General features: G+C 40.3%; 2 protein-coding genes across 2 annotated transcripts; one reads left to right on the top strand and one right to left on the bottom strand.

Annotated features, from left to right (window-relative positions):
* The first annotated feature begins 17 nt into the window (after positions 1 to 17).
* BET1L (Bet1 golgi vesicular membrane trafficking protein like) lies at positions 18 to 4,249 on the top strand. Its single transcript, XM_063289238.1, has 4 exons — positions 18 to 79; positions 726 to 817; positions 1,039 to 1,095; positions 2,719 to 4,249. The coding sequence occupies exons 1-4, from the start codon at positions 61 to 63 to the stop codon at positions 2,884 to 2,886; spliced, it is 336 nt and encodes a 111-aa protein (XP_063145308.1). The 5' UTR covers positions 18 to 60; the 3' UTR covers positions 2,887 to 4,249.
* Positions 4,250 to 4,471: 222 nt separating this feature from the next.
* CIMAP1A (ciliary microtubule associated protein 1A) lies at positions 4,472 to 16,497 on the bottom strand. Its single transcript, XM_063289237.1, has 7 exons — positions 16,377 to 16,497; positions 14,783 to 14,912; positions 12,321 to 12,518; positions 11,229 to 11,330; positions 10,330 to 10,451; positions 6,884 to 7,021; positions 4,472 to 5,045 (listed from the first exon to the last, which is right to left on the bottom strand). The coding sequence occupies exons 2-7, from the start codon at positions 14,889 to 14,891 to the stop codon at positions 4,968 to 4,970; spliced, it is 747 nt and encodes a 248-aa protein (XP_063145307.1). The 5' UTR covers positions 14,892 to 14,912; positions 16,377 to 16,497; the 3' UTR covers positions 4,472 to 4,967.
* Positions 16,498 to 23,370: the final 6,873 nt, after the last annotated feature.

The following is a 23,370-nucleotide window of genomic DNA, read 5'->3' as shown; positions in this document are numbered from 1 at the left end:
CCAAAACAAATCTCCGCTTCTCGGTGGGGGCGGAGCGGGACACGGAGGCAGGAAGCGGCCATGGCGGACTGGGGCCGAGGTGGGTGCAAAGAAGGCGGAGGCGGAGACGGAGACGGAGCGAGTGGATGGGTGCTGCGGCTCTTTTTTTTGTGCCTTGACAAATTCATTACTTTTGGAAGAGGAGAGGGATGCAAAATAAGGAAAGGGTGTTTTCGAGCCATCCTCCGCTTAGAGGTCCTTCTTTTCCTTTCGCATTACCTTGTCAGTCCAACCTTTGGGGATGGAGACGGACAACAGCCTCTGTGGAACATCTGTCAGGCAGCTGGCAAGATAGAATGTCCGCCGGGAACAGCTGAGGGAACAATAACTGCCTTCTCTCCGCCAGTTTTTCTGCTTTCACTTAAAGACCTTGGTTGGGGCCAAGGAAAATAAATAGTGCGGCAATAGAGCGTATGAAATAGTGATAGGCTGGACTGGTATGTGGAACTGGGTGGGCTTTCTCATCATACCTTTTTTTAGTGTTTTTTTTTCCTTCTTTTTACAAAGTATTTATTTTTGCACTCTCTGCCGGCTCAACAATACTTTGAACCAGGAAGTTAGGTAGAAGGTTCCCCATGAGTGTGAAATTCACTAGAGATCTGTAGACTACCCACTGTTTGTCCTTTCCTATGAACTCCTACATGTATTCTTAACTCTGCTTAAGTGGTGAGTCTTTTTTTTTCCAGGTTCAAACACAAATGCTGTGGATGATATGTTAGATGTGGAAAATAAGCGCATGGCAGAAAACCTGGCCACTAAAGTCACCCGTCTAAAATCGGTTTGTAGATCACTCAATCTATTAGTTTTTTCACTGCTGTCTTATAATGAGTTCAGCATGCCAGAAAGCTTTGGATTTTTTTTTCTATATTGATAGTGTGGAAATGAAAATTATAGATTTTGATCAATCCTTTCCAAAATCAGTGTTATTACTAAAATATATCAAAGATGGGATTGTTAAAAACAGTAATTTCTTCCTTCTGTTTTTTTTTTTAAATCTAGCTTGCATTGGACATTGACAAAGATGCTGAGGATCAAAACCAGTACCTTGATAACATGGTAAACAACTACTTGCAGTTCATGTGAAATTATTAGTAAAATCCACCATATGTTTGTGCCCTCATCCTGTGAAGGATGAGTTACATAATACACTTGAGTTATATAAAAACATGATTTTATGAGAAGATTGAACCCATCACATTCAAAAGAGGTTACTGCTACTAAACATTTTTCCTTACTGGTGACGTTTGTCATTTTGTCTTCATTCCAAAAAAATTGCGTTTTAGCCTGCTATGAAGTTTCCAGAGAAATGTGTATGTGTGTGTGCCACTATTCTATAAAAAAGTCAAATGTGAACTTTTGGTCTTCTGATACCAGGCGTGTAGGTTCTGTGGCTGTCATGACCCTAGTATTAAATATTTTATGGAACTGTTTTGTATAGTCAGATTGGTGAGGGCAATTTCAAATAATACGGATTTCTTATACATAAAATATTTCCATATATACAAGTGCAAACCATGTGTAGCCTACTGCATATTATAAAGATAAAGCAGAAGTCTGTAGAGATGGGTTTCATATGGTGGGAAACCACAGCCAGTCATGTGTCATGCGCTGCCTACCTCTGAATAAAGCTCAGACACTGGCTCGGTGGAACAGGCTCTGGTTTATTCATAGCGTAGGTACAGCATCGGGAAAAAAGCTGAGAGTGACAGGAGCGCGCCGGTGCGGGGTTTAAATACCCCGCGCCGGTCAGCGCCCCCTCACTCGCGGTCACGTCACCCCCCTTTGTCCAATACGTTGACCTGCCGGTGGGTGAGGGGTTGCGAGGCCCCGCTGGCGTTCCGGGATCACCCATCATCGGTTTCTCTATTCCTCCGGTGATTGCTTTCAGCTGGGCGATCTCCGTTGTATTAGCGCTGATGGATGGGGTGTGTTCCGTGATCCGTTTAGCTATTGTTTCTTGACCGTTAGTCGTTATGGGTTGATGGCTACTTATCTTGAGCCCCTTCCCCTGTTTCCTTGCTATTGTCATGTGTGCCATTGCGCTGATGACTTCAGCTCAACGGCACTCATGACATCATGGCAGTTGTGGCCTGCTATTTTATGTGCACCTTAGCTCAAATCTCATATTACCCCTTCTAATATTTTTGCATATGATATGTTCTATTCATCACACTGTTTTGGAAGATCTGGTTTAAAAGTCTTATTAATAAAAGCCAATAGTGGACCTCACACATGTAATTTTTCTCCCATTGGACAAATTGTGAGGATAAATAACGTTAGAAAATTTGTAGTGCAAAGTGCTGCAGCATCATTTTAGCATTACATTTTGAATTTTGCCAATGTAAGAAGTGTGTGTGTATATATGCCTACAGCTTAATTCAATTTATTTGATTTAGGAGCTGCCCAATTCAGGAATGACTGGGTGGCTCACAATATAATGAAAAGAATAAAATACAATTCAAAAAGAGAAAACCAACAGACAGAGTTAGGACAAAAGAAAGAACAAGATGGTTGATAGAACGTCCTTTTCAAATATTGAACGGTTTAAGTTAATTGTTTCTCTAAAATGGGAATGAAACATAATTTCTCAGGTTGATTCTATGTTTTCTTGGCTATTTTAGAGCAGTGGGATATCTGTTCCATATCCTTTGTGTTCACGTTATCTTCTTTTTGTTCTAGGACTCTGATTTTATGAGTGTGACGGGCCTTCTGACTGGAAGCGTGAAGCGCTTCTCTACTATGACTCGGTCAGGAAGGGACAATCGCAAGCTTCTCTGTTATGTCTCTGGTGGACTGATTCTTGTCTTCTTCATCCTCTATTACTTGGTGACAAGAACACGAACTTGAGGGAGATTATTAAAGTTTTTACTGGATGTTTGTTGAAGGAAAAAAAATGGTAATGGAAAAAAGGAGCTCTGGGTGACCTTCAGGTGTGTATCTTGGGAAGATTATTTAAATTTTCACAGTGACCCAGAGCCTCCTTTATGGACTACAGTATGAACTCTCCATTCTGAACTCATCTGTTTGCTTTAAAGGGGATATAATTCTGTCCCTCTCTACTTGAAAGCTTAAATGCAGCACAATTCACTGAAATGAAGTCTCTCTCCACCCTGCCCTTATATTAACTTGCTGTCTTTACTGGGTGAAAGAGGAAGCATACTGGTGTTGTTGCTTTCTAGTTTGTGGTTCAGTGGGAAAACCCTGACAATGTTCAGTAAAGATGTCCTAATGCCCATTTTAATGGGAAAAAAGTGTTGCTTAAAAGATTAATATTAGCATACGTGCATTTCTGAGAGGTGCTCTCACTTTCATATAGGAATGTCTTTTAGAGCAAAATTGCTTTATCTCTGTTTCTGGATAAACCAGTAGCTGTAATCATCCTAACAACAATGTTTGCTTGTTAACTCTTGAGGTGTGTAGAAGAACAGAGTTGGACTTAAAGCGCTCATAAAATATGGGACACCTTGCACATATGACTACATTACTTCTGCTTTTTTTCCCTTTCCATTCTAGTTAGTCCCTTAACTAAATAACTTGTCAGTTCTGAGTTGTACTAACCATATAGTAAGTTAATGTATCTTCATTTTTTAAACTTCGTCCAAATCAATCTTGAAGTTCTTTTTAAATTGATGTGTTGATTCTAGATTAAAAGATTTTATGTATATTTTCCTGGATTGCATTCTGTTGAATTCAGTAAGATTTACTTCTGAGTAGACATGCATAGGATTGCACTATAATTCTAGAGGTGCTTGGCAACTGGTGATTGTTTAGTGATCTCATCTCACTGGAATCAGTAACATTCTCCTTCTGAGGTTTATTAGCAAAGCATTAGCCGCATTTAAGCTAAGATGATGTGTACAATTAACAGTGCAATCCTGTATTTGTGTACTGAAAAGAACTCCAGATTTATAACCCAAGATTTTTATATCGTATCTGATTTATCAATACTTTTGGTTTCCTAAATACAATTTGCCATCCTAAGTTGTTCCATAGTGAAAAAAAGAATAGAAGGAACAAAACATCCAGTGCTGATCCATTTGGGATCTTCCTGTAATTGATGTACTTGTGACAACCTTTCACTTGAAGCAAGTGAATATTCTGTGGTGGGTGAATCTCATTTGTCATTGATTATATCTCACAATTGAAATAGTGACATTGCAATTTCCACACTGCATTTAAATTTGAAAATAAAGTAAGTTTAAGCATTTGACAGTGCTCCCAATTTTCTGCAAGTACATCTATCTAAAGCATACATTCTAATGCCTTTCTTAGGCTATTTTCCTACTAATGGCTTACAGTGTTAATACTAGATAGACAATTTTGAGTTCTTTGGAAAAAATGTTTCTGCATTTCCCTTGATTATGTCATATATTTTCCATATTGTACATTATAAAAGCAGAATTAAGTTCCATTGAAAAACTCGGACATAAAGTAAACACCGACTTCCTGATTTATTTATTCTAAATGAAGATAGTAAAGGAATATACAAAATATTTTTATGTGACTTACTGCAAGAATAGCAAGTTCCATGAAATGGTTCTGAAGCAGGAATCCAAGTAGGTTTTTACAAAAAAATATATAATATATATCAAACATTACTAATTCCAATTTCTGGAGAATGACACCATGGTCTCTATATTAGTGTCAGAATCTAGGCATATATTCAGCAGGGCAAAATTTGCAATGGGCCCTCTTCATCCCAAAAGGTGGCTGTGGCACATTCCTTCATCAGAGATTAGAACTTCAGTCTCAAACAATCAGTTACTGAATATTTGTAGTAATCCTTCCAGACAGGTGGTTATAAAATGTGGTGAAACAGCTGTTGGTTAGTTTTGAAGCTTTAAAAATAGGTAGCTTTGAAACACAAGGAACATGATATAGAAATAGAAGTTTAAAAACCAGTGTGATTTCTGCACGGGGGACAAAAGTCAGTAAACGTCCACAATCACAGGGGTTGTATAATCAGAATGCCTGATTCCAAAACTGATTACAGGAGCACAAGATACCTAGAAATAGGAGGATGAAAACAGGTAAGGCAAAATAGACCTGTCTTCTGGCTATTAGTGCATTTTAGCACTGTAAAATTAGTACATTTTAATAGCATTTATTTTCTTTAAAAAAGTAATATATGGACAAAAGAATGTAATTTATAAAACCTAGTAGTGTAATATTTCATAAAATGATGAGACAGATGTTTTAGGAAACTTGAAGTCCTGATACTTTGTAACACAGACTATTGCAATTTTGTATTTTAATTTTTTTTTTGGCTAACAGCTGTGATCCTTTTGTTCCTGGCGCTCTAGGTGGTGCGAGGGTATCTTAAAATCCTCTAGCAATTGTTGCTTGTATTGTGATGGCCCCTGACTGCATTACAAAGGACTTACACCCGTAGTGGAGATACAAGGAAGACCTGGGACCTTTGAATAAACACCAGAGTCTCCAGACACCAAGGCACACCTTGCAGACGGGCTCCCCAATGGTGAGAGCTCAAATACCACACCACACCCTTAACCCCAACTATAGCAGCTGTGTGCAGCCAAGAGATAGGACGCACAGCTGCTTCTTTCCTGCTGATTCAGCAGCTGCAGGCTTGAGCCCTATGAAGGTCTCCTCTCTCACCCTCAGTCACCATATGTCACTCAACTTCTTGCCCCAGAAGATACCTTCCCCCTAAGTGGAAAAGAAAAAAGCCAGGGAAAAGCCTGCCTCTTTTATGCAGACAGTATCATAACTAGGCTATGTCTCTTTGCTGCCATCTAGTGGTCATCTGGAGCTTTGCCTATTGGTTTGGTATCACAGTACAGTTTTCAGACTTTTTCAGGCTGCAGAAACTTTTAGTTTTTTAAAAAAACAAAGATCCCAGAACCCCTGATTAAGGGGCACAGCTCTAATGATAGAAACTTGGCTGCATTTGAGTGAACTCTTCTTGTCTTTAGTCTCCCATGGAACCCCATCAAGTTCTCATGGAACCCCAAGGTTCTGTGTAATGCAATTTGAAAAACCATGTGGTATGGGATGCCTATTCTCTCTCCCCACATCCCTTCACAAGCTAGCAGGAGGACAGCAAGCAGGGGAAGAGAGGAAGCTGTTGGAACTTCCCAGGATTCCAGTTCTGGTGCATGCACTAGTTGAGGGGCAGTAGAAAAGGAGGGGAGAGCAATCTTTGTAATGTCAGTTCTTCTGTCCTTTGCTACCTTCTTCCTTCACGGCCTTTCTTCCTTTATAGCTCCCCTTGAGGCCCTGGGCTTGGGCTGTCATGTCTGGACCATAAAAATCTGGGCTTAAGTCTGCTGCCATCTTATGGTCTAAATTTTGCAGCTCAGATATGATGGCCCTACTTTAGACAGTCAGGCTTGTTGACAGCATGGGGCAAGGAGCAGGTGGCCAGAGGAAGCTTTTGAGTCCTTCCCTTAGATTAGAGCTGATTTATCTTTGTGGGAAGGGCTTATATTACAGTTGGAATTCTGAATATCACAGTCAACTGTAGTTTAAGAAAGCAGAAAGTTTCTTCTGGACCAAGGTAAAAGGAAGAATAAATGCCCAAGTTCATTCCCAATGTAACAAGACATTGGAATATATGAATGGAGCAGGCTATGGGAAAAGATCACATTTATTGAATGTTGGCATGGACCAATATAAGTATAGAACTTTCGAATTCTTAAAAATAAACTGTGTTGCAAAACTGCCTCCCCTCTCCTATTGCACAAGAACAAATACAATATTCTTCCCTCCATATATTTCCCTGATAAATTTCAGAGCCTTTTCTCATGAAAATAATATAACACTGTTTCAGGTGGATGGGTAGGCATCTCTCCATCTGAAAAAAAATATATAATTTCCTTACCTTTCCTAATTCGTAGTCTGCAGGTCCAGGCATTTTTTCAGTTTTGTGATCTTTGATTCGGCCTCCCATGGTATATTTTGGTGCACTCTTTTTGTAGATCTCTACACTGGGCTTGTGATATGCTGCTGGACCTGGGGTCTAGAAAGGAAAAACCATAAGATGCCCCAAGATGAAAAGGAATATAGATAGCCCATATATCATCTAGAAAAAATGAGCGGCTCATTACACATTTAATGAACTATTAGTATGCATTTTATGAAATGCATATTAATGCATGTGCATAGTAAGGTCTTATTTTGTTCCTTCTGTTTTTATTTTAAATAATGTTCTAGCCCAGCCTTCCTCAACCAAATTCAGTTCCTCTACCTATCTGATTGTGTTGGGAAAAGCACCAGGTCGCTGCAGGCAAAGGAGCACATTATATTACAGGTAGTTCTCACTTACTGACCACTCATTCAGCGACCAAAGTTGCCATGGCACTGAACGACTGGTTCTTACAACCAGACCTTGAAGTTCCAGCTGTCACAGCACCCCCATGGTCACATGATTACAATTGAAGTGCTTGGCAACCAGCTTGCATTTATGATGGTTGCAGTGTCCCACAGTCACATAATCACCATTTGTGACCTTCCTTGCCAGCTTCCCACAAGCAAAGTTAATGAGGAAGATGGCAGGAAAAGTCGCAAGTCATTCTGGTAAGTTCCACCCTCCCCGGCCTTCCTATGCACCATGCGGCACCTTCCTTCCCTTGGCCTCTCTGCGCTCACACGGACCTGCACCCCGCTTCCCGACCCACATGTCTTGGTGTTATGATGGCAACTGGGTCTGGATTGCTGTCACTAAGCGATGCAGTCACGTGATGTTGTGCTTTACAGCCACATCACTTAGCAACGGCAATCCTGATCCCAATTGCCATAGAAACCCAAGGACTACCTGTAGAGCCTCAGTTCATTGCTAGGAGACAGGTTTATGTCCCCCTGTTGAGTTAGGATAGAGGAGTGTGTGTGTAAGAGAAGGAAAAGCAGAGACCAAGGTAAAGAGGATGCTGGCTTTGGCCGTGGGATTGATTTCAGGAAAAGACAATGTTACTTTAAGGAGTTGAGGACAGCCGTTCTGCATGTGCTCCCATCTGCCCCAAAGCAAATCTGAAGGACTGAATAGCCCAAGAAAATAGTACTTTGGCACAACTAAGAATCATTTGGGCCCAAGTGCCCAAGCCTTCTAGGTAACTCCTCTTTGAGCTGCAGGTGTGAATCCAATGGCACTCACTCTTCAGCACCTCATGATCTACTGACTACCAGCGAGTTGTGGGTGTAGATAGAGAGCTAAAACTGTCCACTTTTTCTTCTCTATTTTCTATCCCTCTGCCTGTTCTTGGTTTATGATATTGTTAATCTAAGTTTGCGTTTTTCTGCCTTTCTTCCTAGGAACCTGTGCACAGAGCACTTGTTTGGCACTCTCCCTGGTAGGATGTAGGTGCTAGGCTTTGCCTATCCCTATCATGTATTTCCTGTAAATAAATCTTCTTTCTTTTATAGTTATAAAACTTGCTTCACTACTCATTGCTCAGGTCAGATTTCTGCTCTTTGGAATGCTTAATCTTCAGTACCCCACCCTTGAGATTCTGAGACAAAAATACAACACCCAACCCCATGCAGAATACATCCCACACAAGCAAGCCAAGGAAATGGAAAAACGGTGCTATAATGTACAACTGCTGTGCTTTCCTCTCACTTAAGAGAACGACTGTCTCTGTCCCCACTACACCCAGAGGAGCCATACTGACCTTGTAACCAGACAAGATCTTGTGGGTAACTAATAGTCAGCTCCCATGAGAGTTTATACTGGCCAGTTATTCATGAGCATTGCCAAGATATATGCAGTAGAACAGTTACTGTATCCGCAGTGCTTCAAGAAAGAGGTGGAGAGATAAAGTGCCTGCCTGGGTACCTACAATGCACTAGCTTAGCAGTATGTTAATCATGGTTTGTGGCTTAGTGTATTGTACAAATTTAGCCACTTGTGGATGGTTCATCAAAAGATGCTTAAGGAGAGCCACGTGTGTCCCCTCGACGTCTTCCTTGGTGCCCAGATGTCTTCAAATGGGCCCCAAACATTTTCTTACAAAGATTAAAATGTTGGGCAGCTGCAATTCAGTAACTGGCTCAGAAGAATGCCCATCCCCCTAAAGAAAAAGATGATAAGACACAATGGAAAGTATCCTGCAGCGAGAGGGAGATGGGGTAGCTGGTAGCATTCTGGCAAATCATGTCCCTATGGCAGCCATTTTGTAACCAGGCAAGCCTTTCACCCAGCAGCTATTTTTGCAAGAGTATTCACATGTTCTCAAAATTCCAGATGTGTCCACCAGTCCAAAAAAAATTAAAAATAATTTTCATATTTATGATTTAATGAATAAAGTACAAATAAAGATAGGATAGAGCCAGTTTGGTGTAATAGTTAGGGCGCCAGGCAAGAAACTGAGGGACCATGAGTTCCAGTCCCACTGGAGGCATGAAGTCAGCTGGGTGACTTTGGTCCAGTCACTCCCTCTCAGCCCTAGGATGGAGGCAATCTAGTCAAGAAAACTGCAAGGATTTGCCTAGGCAGTCACCAGGAGTCAAGACTGATTCAAAGGTACACATACACATGTATACAGAAAGGATAGGATATAAAATAAGCTGTGAAGTGCATGAGCAACCATCAATATGCAGGTAATTAAAATACTAAATATTGAATATTAAAATAATTATACACATAGATCAGTTCAGGGATATCTTTACTGTTGGCAGTGTGGATAATCTTTTCAGGCTGTATTTCAGAAGGGGGGAAAGCTATAATATCTGGGTGAATAATGCAAACTAGAGACAGGTTCTCTAGGAGTTTCCCCCCTCGCCCCTGTCTCCAGTTTGGAGAAAGGATATTTTAGGGCTTATATTATAAACCACTTCCACATAGATAAGCTGTGCCTAACTGAGATCAGTGACATCACGAGGCTCCCACGGGGCTTGGGATGCCAACCTAATTAATTAATTCTGCTCCTGTTCCAGGGGAAATGCTGTAAAAACAGTTGGACACATTCATGTTGGAAACTCCCTCACTGTCCTGCCACCAAGATCCTAGGATTTTGCTTCTTCTGTCAGAAAGCAAGGCTCTCTGGTATCTTGCCACCATACCTATGATCTCCTCTGTTGCAACAAGGGACAACATTGCTCCTTCTTACCACTCCTCCATTAGCCATCTGGAAGGAGCTTTGGCTCTATCAAGGTAGTGGGCAGGGGGAGGTAAGTGCAACTCAGCAATGCAACCCTTATGCTGCCAAAGTATACATAGCAGAAGGCCACAAAAATGGGGTTTAAAAGCCAGATGTGTTTCCAGGTTGCCCGTTGCAGTTATGAAATAAAAAAGACTGATACAACAAAATATGATTTGAGCCAACAGATTACCTTGTGAAGGTCTTCATCAAAACGTCCAAGCTTACTCTTTCCTGTCATAGAATAGGAAGGGCTGGCTGAGGTAGCCACTGAGTGTGGTCCAAGCACCTCTGGAATCATATAATTGTTAGGACCTGGAAAAATGTGAATATGACCAAAATGAAGAGTGAGAATAACTGTGGAGGAAGAGACAGGTAATGGTTGACCTTCAAAGTGCAACTTTGGGTTTGTCAAGAGGATTTAGGAATAACCTAGCATAGCCTTCCTCTCCCTGGTGCTTTCCAGATACATTCCAGGATTGCAGTTGCCAGAATTTTCAGCTAAGAAACTTCCCTGTGGGATTGCTGGCTGGGAATTCTGAAAGTTCAACCCACAAAATATCTAGAAGGCACTAGACTATGGAAGGATGTCCATGAGAATATTCAAATATTTTTTTTTAAATATTGAACTGTCGCATGGCATCAAAAATTATTTTTGAATACCTCTCAATTCCAAAAGCAATTTCTGAGTTTTATTGCTTAAAGAGGCCAAGTGTTCTTTCTTTGCTGTGCCCAAATTTTTTGTTTAAATCAATTTCCCACAAAGATTATATTCTAAGCTGCACAATTAGTCCCATCATTTATGGATAGACGTAATGCAACAGAGATAGCACAACTGAAGCTTACCTCGATGAAAAAAATACTTTCATGGCTGGAAGAATCACAATTCTATGATCTTCTGTTAAATTACATTTAACCAAATTCAGCTGGACTTTCCTCCAAGGAAACCTGCATGGAATTGAGCTGCATCCCACTTTATTAGATGATATTGCTCTGAATTCATTAAAAGGATCTGGGCATGATTCCTTCAAAGAATAGCAAAGCAAGGCAATAAAACCAAAACAAAACACAAGCAGAAGGAATCAGACTTACCTGGCGTGCTATCCACCTTTCCTCCATGAGTTCGATATCCAATGGAATGCATTGGTGCAGCTTTATAAATAACTTTTTTTGCCTTCTCGGGTGAGTAACAGGCTAAGAAAAACAGATAACGTTGCTGTCAATTAGATTTAAGCTTAATTTTCATTATGCCATATGTTTAAGCAATTTTTTCAGGGCCAAGTATTATCCTTCCTTTTTGAGGGTTAGACCAGAGACCACACTCGAGAAAGCAGGTAAGATTGGCTCAAGAAACAGGGGAGGCTAGGACAAAAAATAATTTAATTTAATTTAATTTAATTTAATTTAATTTAGTTTCAAATTTACTGAAAATAAAATAACTAATTCAGATAAGATTAATTTCCATTTATCAAGTAATCCCCCCCACATATTAAAAAAATGTAGCGACAATTTTTGGAGTGGCTTAAAGCATTAGGAAATCTCACAGGCTGTAAGCCAAACTGGGATAATGAAAAAAAAACATCCTGGAAGAAGCTAATGGTAAACCACTTCTGTATCATTGACAGGCAAATTACATGAACCTGTCCTGTGGCCACCAGGGGTCAATGTAGTTACTATGTATCTTAAGTTACAGGATAAAATATAATTTTTGCACCATTTATTCTGCTTGCAAAGAGGAGTGGAGTTGGAATATTAGAAGTAATACAGAGGAGAAAGAATATGCAAAGCAGTAAGCTAGAGGAAAAGGCCCGTGTGTGTGTATGTGTGTGTGTATACACACCAACGTTTTCTCATCTAGTCAATAAGTGATCCACCTGAACATCCTTCAGGTTTTGAGCAAATAGCAGGCTGTTCAGACCTATTCTTATAATCCAAGTATACTAGCTATATTGTATGAGGGTTGAGGCCAGTTCTTCAACCACCAAGATCCATTCTTTAACAAAACATTCTTGTTACCTGAAAACAGTCCTGCACAATGGAACTGCATAGGACAACATCAATTCCTTTTCCTGTACAGGTGGTGACCTGCTTACCCACGCAGAATCCTTCAAAATGCTGTGCCAGAACTCTTAGAAGAGGCAATCTGCTCGATTTACATGCTTGGGATAGAAGTCTGTTACTCACCGGGACCTGGGGTAGTCTCCACTTTCGATTTGAGTCGCCCACCCATTGAATAAGAGGGAGCAGATTTCCTTCCTCTGTGAGTCATAGAGCCCTGCACATAGTAAGGGCCTGGAACATTGTCCTTGCTAGAGGGAGGCTTTGCACCATACATGCTGTAGGCAGGCGCTTTCCTTTTGGTGGGGATGTGAGATACATGACCTGGAAAAAAAAAGTTGTGTCATGTCAATAACAGGAATTCTCAAACTTTTTAGTAATGCAACCCCCTAAAATGATACTTTGTGTGACCTTCTGCAAGGGGATCCCAACCACAGTCAGAGAAACCCTCATTAAAAGAGGAGAGCTGTGTTAGGCTATAGTAGCAAAAAATCGAGAGTCTGGTAATACCTTTTCTAACTAACAAGCTTTATTAAAAGGCATAGGTTTTGTGAGCTTCATGAGATGCTTTTATGAGCTGCAGTTCATGAAAGCTTATGCCTTTTAATAAAATTTATCAGTTAGAAAAGGTATTACAGACCCTGACTCAATTTTGCATTGAGTTGTATCATCTTAGCATCTTCTGTTGTAACCAGTTGTGATCCTTCAGATCACAACTGACAGACTTTGTAATCCCTGTTACCTGATATCCTATAATCCATTACAGAGATGAGAGCTGAAGCTGGGATCCTGTTCTGAAAAATCAAATTTTCTCCAACCTAGCAACTTTCAAGATGTATTGACATTGCAACACCCAAAATTTCCTTCTGGCTGGGAGTTTGACTCTAATACATCTGGAGGGTGCCAGGCCAAGAAACCTGGCCTAGGCATTATTTTTGCTGATGGTCTTTCAGATAGTAGCCTTAAACTGCTTGATTCCTGGGTATAAACCAGCTGAAAATAAAGATGGCTTAAGAAAGCCCTTTCCAGATTTCAACCTCTTCTTCAGCTTTGGCTAGGATGAAGTCTTTGGTGTTCCATCTGGACCACGGTTCCCATGGTCCCAAAGTGGTGGAATCCTCTGCTTCATTACTCTTCCCACCCATGCTAGGAAAGCAAGTGCCAACCATTTTCCTTTCCATGTATGGTTTTTTGAGGACATGTCACTTCCATTGATGGACACCTTCCCATCTGGGGTATCTATTGGTGGATCAGTTAAAAGGAAGGAAAAAAGGACCAAAAGAGAAAACACCATTGCTTTACCATTCTTCCTGTCGCCTGGGCTAGAAGGGGAAACTGGCAAAACTTTTCTCAATTTATCCTGGTGAAAAAAAATCCATACTTTTACCATTCCATTGGTGAACTTGTAAGAAGAAAAGGGTCCTGAGTTTTGTAAGTCCGGTGGTGAAATGAAGGGGGCGCATAAACAGAGATTCATTGGTCAAGGTCCATTCAGAAAGGGAGAGGCAGCTAAGCAGCACAGGACAAGATGGTTGTGGAAAGCAGTGACCAGGACCCATAGCCCTTAATGGCTAGTTAGAGTATAGCGTTTGTCTACAATGAAGTGAAGCACCACAGGTAAACAGGACAGCATGGCCTGTGCCGATACAAGTTGGAGAACGGTGCTTTTGATGTGCAGCTGGAGAAGGTGGCTGAAGTTGTTGTCCTGGTGGCTGCAGGCAGGAAAAGGATGGCCACATCCATTGCTGCCCCTGAGAAACAGTTAGTGGCCTGAACTCATGCTGACACAACTTGGGCATATAGATCTGCCCTCAGCAGTATCACCAGTCTGGAACCAAAATTAAGTGCTCCCAATTCAAAATTTTGTCCTTTGCCAACAATTGTTGTGTTGGCTGAGAATTCTGGCAGTTGCAATCCCAGCACTTCTGGAGGGTGTTGAGGGGGAGAGGGTGGCTGATCTAGATCTTGAGTTGTGGTGTCCCTGACTTAATCTCAAGTATTGGGGTTTGAGAGGATGATTTTTCAGGAGTTCTCCAAGCCCTACGATTAAATTCTATTTAAACCAGTTTTAAAAAACCTACAAAATTAGTACTGTAGTTTTCAAAAAGCCATAAAATAATAAGTATATAATAGTAAATATAATATCAGCATCGAGCAAGGTATTATAGTGACACATCAGGTACTAACTGGTAGGGATCACTCTGTACAAGCTCAGTTGAAATGTGCAGAAAATCATTACAGAAAAGTGTTTCCAAAAGACAATACATGTTTGTATGTTGTGATGCGTTTTTGTGTTGAGTTCTTTTTTAAAAAAAATCAGTTCTACTGATTTTTATTATTGGATGTTTCATATTGTTTATTTTATTTATTTATTTATTTTATTTATTGTATTTTTATACCGCCCATCTCAAAATTACTCTGGGAGGTGGTTATCCAACCCAAGACATTTTTATGTGTGTGTGGGGGGGGGGGGGGGTTGCTACAAATGGCAATGATAAATAAATATAAAACAAAACACTGACTGTATTTTAAAGTCCTGACTGATCTATGTATGTATTTATGTGACATTTTTATTTCTGGTTTTTTACCTGTTGCTCCTTGTATGTAGTACTTGGGGCCAGGACTGGTATACTGGGCCATGATTGGGCCTCTTGGATGATGAGGCCTCCATGTTCCTATCCAACTTCCCTGGCTCATGGTGGATACTTATTCCAAAACCTAAGAAATGAAGAATACAGAGCAAATTCTTTAAAAAGAAAGACTGGATATTTCCTTTTATATTTTACAGAGCCTTGTTGCATTTTTTGTTTTATTGGCATTCAAGGGCTAAGCATGAAAATATTTGGTCTTTACTCCCTACTTTAAGTATAATACTCCCTTTCTTCTCCTTTTGACATTTTACATCTATACTTAGTGGAAATACCACCATGCCTCCCCTAAAAGCAAAGGCATAGAAGGTACAAATTAATGGTAGACTTCTGTGGGGAGAGAAGTATTATAATTGAGTGAGTGAGTGATTATGTACCATCAAGTCCCTGTTGACTTTTAGCAACCACATACGTAGATTTCTCCATTACAATCTGTCCCCAGCTAGATCTTTCAGGTCTTCCAGCAGTGGGAAAAAGTAAATTTCTCATTAAATGCTGGCTCCAAAACATTTTCCCCTGAAGAATGTGTATTGATTTTCTGGATTGAACTCACCTGTACACATATTTAAGATTGCACACTTATTTTAATTTTTCAGAATGTTGTTTGGTTATATTTCTCAGGTCTGGCAGACATTGTAGGAGGAGTGATGTGTTGGTCCATGGTAGCCAGAAATCAGAAGGAGTCTGTCTCACATGTAACCTGCATCTGTATAACCAACCTGTCTTCCTCTCCCTTCCCCACCTCCTTCATCCAAATTTAAATCCTACATCACGCTGATGAGTGAACAGTAATGGAAAACTTGTTCCACTTTCTTTGCAGAACTGTGAACCTGAACAGGCTTTCCCATTTTTCCAACTGCTTTTAGAGGTTGTATGAGTCCAGAATTTCTAGTGAGGGAAATGCTATTCGCTGGCAGTTAACTGTCTCTGATCTTATGAGCTAGCTACTGTATATCATTTCGAATGTCTCTTCTAGGTTTATGTGTGCTCACCCAACCTTGAAAGAGGAACATATAAAATAAAAAACTGTTCACAACTGCAGAAAAGAGTTAACCAGATTTGTAAGATCTTTTCCCATTTGTATCTAAGTGTGGTATAAATATACCCTTGCAACATCTTTTTTTTAAGCATGTCCCCATGAAGTTGCCTTCATCTCATCTCCAGCCCATGAGTGAGGTGGGCCATTGCTTTATTATCTCCAGCCCATGAGTGAGGCATGATTTCTGGTGTCTTCTAACATAATCCAACCATTGCAATGCTTATATAACAATAATGATGTGATTCCTCTATTCAGGGGTTATGACTCTATGCATGTAGGACTTTGAGTCCCATAAGAATGGGCTTCATTTGAGGAAAATGTCTATATATATTTTCAGACTCTTCTTTTACATGGGCTAGTTTATGCACATTGTCAGCAGCAGGACAAGGTTAATTATGGAACTCCATAATCTTCTCACATGTGGGAAGATTTTAACATATAAAAGTGTATGCACTCTTTCTCTCTCTCGACACACACACACACACACACTTGTACCTGTTTAAATTACAGCATGCTCTGTAGATTCCTATCAGGAAAAATAAAATCTTTGAGGGAGAAATTTTCATGAGAAAAATAGATTCAAGCTTCTTCACCAAACAGTACTTTAGTCATGATACCCCCATCTACCCCAGCAGTTGCTATTGGCTAACATTTAAAGAGTCTGTTCCAGCCACATAACTCCATCACCTTCTTCATTCAGGCTCTAAATAGTCTTTTTAAGACAGAAGGAAAACACAGAAGAATTCAAGTTATACTGAAGCTGACAGATGACATGATTCCTATAGCAAACAGAATCATGGAGGTGCCTTCTGATGAGCACACAAAAGACAGGAAAGACCAAAGGAAACATTTGGATTCAGCTGAGTAACAATAACATGTGGCAGGAAAGCACAAAAAATCTCAGGATACAGTGGTAGATGTGGTAGTTGAACAATATATGTTAAATGTAATGATATAAGTATTATAACATGTATTGAAAGTGTGAGAAAATACTTCGACAAAAAACAATTACAAAACAGGCTGAGGTGTTTAAAGATGCAGAGGCAATGAAGCAGGAGTGCTATATGCAAGAGGAGACAGGAAAGAGATAATTAATGTAACTACACAGAGAGAAAGAAGAAAGGAGTTTTTCGAAAGAAGAGAACCAGAGTCAGATATATGAACCTAGATCAATCAGAAAGAAAAGAAGTCCAGTATAGATCCTGAACATGGAGCATAAAACAACTCCTAATACCCAGATGCAGTAGTGGTGATCCTTATCAGTCCTGTGGACACATCCTCCATTCACCCTCCTTATTGGCTTCCTTCATCTCAATCTGCTTAGATAGACATCCCTTCAAGGAGATACTGGGCTGGCCTTGCATCTGGTGCTATCTAGTCTCATGTCATTACTTTTATAGTTGTCTTTAAGGTAGGGTAGAATGAAAAACTTAAGCAGTGGAATGGTTTTAAGGATGTTTCTCACTGTTCCTATACTTCCTTGAAGTAGTTTTCTGTAAATTTTTCTACCAAATTGCAGATATTTGGTGTCTGTATTTCCTTGTGCAAGCACAGTGAGAAATAATACTTGAGCAGATCTGCAAGTATGAATGAAGCCCGCGCAGAGTGTGGAAAAGCCTGAATGCATGAATTCTCTGACTGCCCTACGAGCCTCAATTTGGCAAAGTAGAAAACGCAACAAGCCATTTACAAGGACAGGTCAGTTTGGTCCTAAATGTGAGTTGGGCGTACCAGGTCAAAAATAGTTGATGGTAAATTTGGTATTAAGGAACCTCTTCCGAGCCGAAGCACTGAGGTGCATGATTGAACTAAACAAACGAGTCACAAATTGGTTCCTAACAACAGGGCTTCAACCTTGGAATAAACAGGTTGACAAACTTAGACAAGATTTGCTTCCAACTGAAGGATCTGAGTGTTAGCAATTAAAAGATACTGTGCAGCTTTTCATAGGGCCAGTCATTTGGCTGGATTGATTTATCAGCTTAAGGGGCACAGAGAGATGTGTAGTTATAGAAGATATCCAAAGAACAAGAGAGGCAATGCAAAGAAAGATTAAGTTTGGGCTGCCTTTCTTTTATGAGAAAGAAAAGGGAGCTTAAACTTAAGCTTAAGTTAAGGATAAAAAAAGAAGCCTGATGTGTGATAAAATTGATGACCTTATTTAGGCTATTTTGATATTAGCCTCCCTCCGTTCATGCTGTAGATTATTAAGTTCATCATTCAAATTGGTATATTCTGCAGTTTCTGATGACCTTTATCAAGCTTCTGGTTGGCATCAACTTCCAAGGACTCACAGAAACCAACTACACTATAAAAAGAAATGGGAGAGAAATGAGGAATATAAGGGTTTTCTTAGATAACCAAATACTAATTCACCTTCTTTTGCCTTTGGCAATTGAATGTATATGGGTAACCTTCTTGTCTGCAATATCTTTCCTTGCTTCCTCTCAACAGGCTATGGATGGTTCGAAGAGAAGATGGAATGCTGGCCAGGCAGGACCCATCTCTATTGGCAAGGATTTGCCCTCCCCTCCATGAGGGCTTGAGAAGAATCTTCATGAAACTGTCATAGAAACAAACAATTGCCCTTCTTGGTATTCTAGAACCCCAGCAACAAATAGGAAAGCCTGGCTGTGTGTCATGAATTAGGGTCAAACTATATATGTGGGAGATCCATGACCAGGTCTCCTAATGTATTTTTCTACATTGTAAAAGGAAGGTTTGGACTGTCAGTGCTGCTGATCTTTCCACACACACACCTATATTTTCCTAGGCAAATGTCTTCCAGTATTGCTATTAGCCTTGGGGATGAAAACCTGTTAGACCAACAGTTTTTGAGAACAGATGGCGATAATTCACACCAATACATAAAACCATGTGGGATCTAAATATGCTGTCTTTCATCTAGAATACTCCCGGGTTTCCTCATCACTTCTTTCTCTTTTTCCCCGAGAAAATTCATTAAGAAAGGAAAGTTGCATAATGTCTTTTGAGAGCTAATGCTACAACTCTCATCTGGCATCACTTCTGAATAAGTACTTTTGTCCGTTTGATTTTTTTAAAACAACAGCCCTATAGAACAAGGGAGGGAGAGGAGAAACTGATTAGCTCATGACAAACTATTTTGAAGCTCAGAGGGCTGAGTTCATAGCACTGATAGCATTTAAATCAGTATGATGGCCTGCAGTTTCAGACTTGAAAAAGGATGGACTTGGCACATCTTTTGGCCATGTCTAAAATGCTACTTTAGATTAAGCCACAATCACTTTTTTTCATTTCTGTCAAAAGATGACTATAGGATTTAGGGAGTAGCCTGCATACGGAATAAATGAGACATTTGTTTCTCATTCTCCTTCTAGATAATCATTGTGCTTATTTCAGTTAAAGCTGAGATTACTCTTTATCTGGTGATTTTCAGAAGCCCAGGAAAAAAAGTCTTCACACAACTGTATTTAATATACAATTAAATATTTGTCTTTAATCTCTTAGATTCCTAGAGTTCCTGCATGGATTAGTCTGAAACACAATCCTGGAAATGGAGTGATCATTAGCCAAGTATAACACAGAACAAAGAACTATGTAAGCAACACTTCTCATACAAAATTACACATATTAAAACACAATTTCCTCCATTAAGACAACCTTCCCAAAAAAGCAAATAAAATATTAACTGATATTTATGGGATACACAAAAACGAAACCCGCTGTCAAGTTTCTGTCAACTGAGAGTACACTTGCTTGTGTTCTTATTTATTGTATGAATGGAAATGGGTATTTTGGCCAAAATAGAAGAATTCTGTTGTTTTAACTCAGGATAGATTGACATTGTGGCAACTGGCAAACACAATTGCAACAATGAAGATCTGTATCTTTTTGAATAAACACAAGAAAAATATAGACATATTTTGTGTATCTTCAGTAGTGTGTATGTACTGGACCTGGTGCATAAACATAAACATCTAAAGAGACAGACCCACACTTTCTACCACAATTATAATATGCCTGTTGTGTAAAGTGGGATATTGTTCTCATCTATTGTGAACTTTAAAAACTCTCCAATGTTTCTGAGGCTGACACAATCTTAGGTTACTCTTGCATTCTTATAAAGAGATATTGGGAGAAACCAGATCTGCTTCTTTCCTAATACTGTGTCTTAGGCAACAAGGGACCAAGGGAACTTACTCATCCTAGTCATATTTGCTCACCCAGGTCGGATTAAAAATGAGAGAAATGTATTATTTCACTCACTGATTTCAATATCAAAAGAATAATGGAAGCTTTAACTTCAAGACAGTTTGGAGAGAGACATTCATAGTAACATAATTGCCTGAAGTAAGATTTACTGATCCATTTGACCCACTGAAAGTTGGCTAGAGAATTGTCCAGATCTCTAATAGAAACATCAAAGACAAGAAATGGCTTCAGTATGATCAACAGCCTCCTCCCTCTGGAAGCTGAGCAAAGCTTGCAGAGAATGACTTTGCTTACAAAGAGACAGTTTTTAGCCTGAACTGTCTGAGAGAAGATGTTGTCTTCCAGACTATCAGACTTTCCATTGCCCAATCCTTCTCAGCTCAATTTAAAACACGCTTGATATTGATTTGGGCCCTTTGGATTATTTGCCGTTTATTCAGATGTTAAGATGCTATCTGCATGGACAGGTCTAAATCTTTATGAATCTAGAGCTTACAGAGCACTGTCAGACAATCAGCACTTGCTGTTTCTGGCCAATGGCTGAGCAGAGAGAGCTGTCACCTTATCGGTGCCTAATTGGTATCAGGTCAAGGATGCCCATAAGGGAGTGATCTATCTTGTCCTCTTAGATTCCACTGAGTGCTTCTTTATTTATTCATTAATTACACAAATTTATATGGCTGCCCAACTCACACACAGTGACTCTGGGAGGTTTACAGAGTTAAAAAACCAGTAAAACAAGAAAAAAAAAACAATAAACCTCCCTACCCTACCCCTGGCGGTAGCAGATACTCTCTAAATCAGCCTTTCTCAACCATTTGACCCTGGAGGAACCCTTGAAATATTTTTCAGGCCTTGGGGAACCCCTGCATATTCAGGCTCAAATGTAGGCCAGAAGTTACAAAATTATTATATTCGTTTCATGGGAAGGCCTGTATATACAGTATGCATTAACAGTGTTCTTAAACTAAAAGTAAAGAATGAAACTTACCTCTTTAATGTGAAGTTGCCTGAATTTGAAATAATTTTTTAAATAAATTGTTATCTCCCAGGGAACCCTTAGTGACCTCTTGCAGAATCCTAGGGTTCCACGGAACCTGGTTGAGAAACCCTACTCTAAACTAACCATTTCGTCCATATCGGCCTGGAGTCCCCAGGCCCACTGACAGAACCACGTCTTCAGGGCCTTCTGGAAAAGTATCACGGTGGGGGCCAATCTTATCTCTGGGGGAATGAAAAACCTCAAAAGCTTCCCAGTCAACATGGCAACAAAACTTTCTTGCTCTCCAAACCCCTGCAATTTATAATGCTGGTGTTCAAGCAATCCAGCACCTTTTTCTAACTGTCCTAATGCATTACAAGAACAGGAGCAGAGGAGCCAGGAGGTGAGGAGGGGCAATAATTCTTCCATTGGGGGCATCGGCTGCTTCTTAAAGCACCCAACGGCAATACCCTGTTGGTTGTAAAGCAGCATTCACTGGGCTGAAATGACATTTTCTGCATTCAAGGATAAAAGCACTCTACACAGACGATACTGCGAGTGGAACACTCCAGTGAAAACATCATGCAATTGCTAGGAGCATCAGCTTGCTTGAGACCAGAGACTGCAAAATCATCTCAGATACCTCAAAAGTAAACTCTGCTTTGCTTTGCTTTAGAAAGAATGTTGTGCAGTCTGTAACATATTAAAACAAAAAACTTGGAAGAGGATCTGAATCGAAAAGGTTCTACCAAAGCTGACCCTACCATTAAGTAAAGTGGTGCAACTGCCTCAGGTAATAGAAACTGAAAATCTTGATGCTGTAAGCTTGTTGGAAGGCAGAGCTTTTGTAGTATAGGGGTTGTCCTGTTCTCAGTAAGCTGGCCTGCCGTTGACTTAACTAGATTTACCAGATTAGTAGCAGTGCTGGTGGTCTCTCTCCCTTAAGATTTTATGTCTCCAACAAAAGGTGGATGAGAAGCAGGAGTTTCAGGTCCAGGTCTTTGGTATACTTCCCTTCTTCTTTGCCCATGGTTGTAATGCTGACAGTGTCTAACCATCATGATCTTGAGGCTAATGCTTACAGAGTGAAATGCATGTGTGAACAAGTCACTGTAAATTAAATATCTATAAACACACTTTTCATTTTGCAGTGCTTTTCAGTGGAGGGAATTTAAGCAAGCTCTCAAGTTCTGGATGTGAATATTATGCATACTCAAACCAGGTCTTGTGGCATTGGTACAATCCTTGTGAGCAGGATGTACAGAAAGTAAAAGGCTCAGCAGCTTCAGACTTTGACCAGTAAAAGACTGGTAGTACTGACTTTGGGTATGGGTGGACTCTGGGACAACATGCCTTCACCAGGCCTCCCCATTTTAAAGGACTATCCCTGCCAGCAGCAGCATTGTCCTCTCTTGTCACAGTTGGCATCTCTGAAGAGGCAAAGAGGATGAGGTTGCTGCTTCACAGAGCTAGTTCTTCAGAGTAAAGAGTGTATTGACTCTAATTCTGTGTAAAACTTGCCTGAGAACAGTTCCTGAAATAAGGGAAAACACAGTACTTGAAATGTATGTTATATACTGATGATTCGTGTGGGGAGGGGGCTTAAAGGCTTAAAGTTTCCCAAATAAAGAATGAATGTCTTTATTCTTGGCATTGTCAATATGATGAATCGTTTGGTTCTGACAAATGCCTGGCTACGTGGACTTCTGATATCAGATATGTCAGGGGATTTTTCCCCTTCTTTCTGCTGGGAGCTTTCCTTTTATTTCAGTTTCACAAATAGTCATAGAGCCCAAATTATTATCTTGTTCTTCCTTCTCCAGGTGCTGGAGCTTGAGCACCTCAATGATGCCATGAGCTAAACCGTGAAGGGCCACCCAAGACGGGAAGGTCATGACAGAGAGGTCAGACTAAATGCGATCCCTGGGGAAGGTAATGGCAACCCACCTCAGTATTCTTGCCGTGAAAACTAAATGGATCAGTACAACCAGAGATATGTCGGTATACCATCGGAAGATGAGACCCCCAGGTCGGAAGATGGTCAAAATGCTACTGGGGAGGAACAGAGGATGAGCTCAACTAGCCCCAGACGTGATGACGCAGCTAGCTCAAAGCCGGAAGGACGGCTAGCGGCCGACGGTGCTGGTGGTGAACGGCGAATCCGATGTTCTAAGGATCAACACACCATCGGAACCTGGAATGTAAGATCTATGAGCCAGGGCAAATTGGATGTGGTTATTGGTGAGATGTCAAGATTAAAGATAGACATTCTGGGCATCAGTGAACTGAAATGGACTGGAATGGGCCACTTCA

This window comes from Candoia aspera, chromosome 1 (genome assembly GCF_035149785.1).
Source record: "Candoia aspera isolate rCanAsp1 chromosome 1, rCanAsp1.hap2, whole genome shotgun sequence".
In the NCBI taxonomy this organism is placed as follows: domain Eukaryota; kingdom Metazoa; phylum Chordata; class Lepidosauria; order Squamata; family Boidae; genus Candoia; species Candoia aspera.
This window is presented reverse-complemented; position numbering and strand designations above follow the sequence as displayed.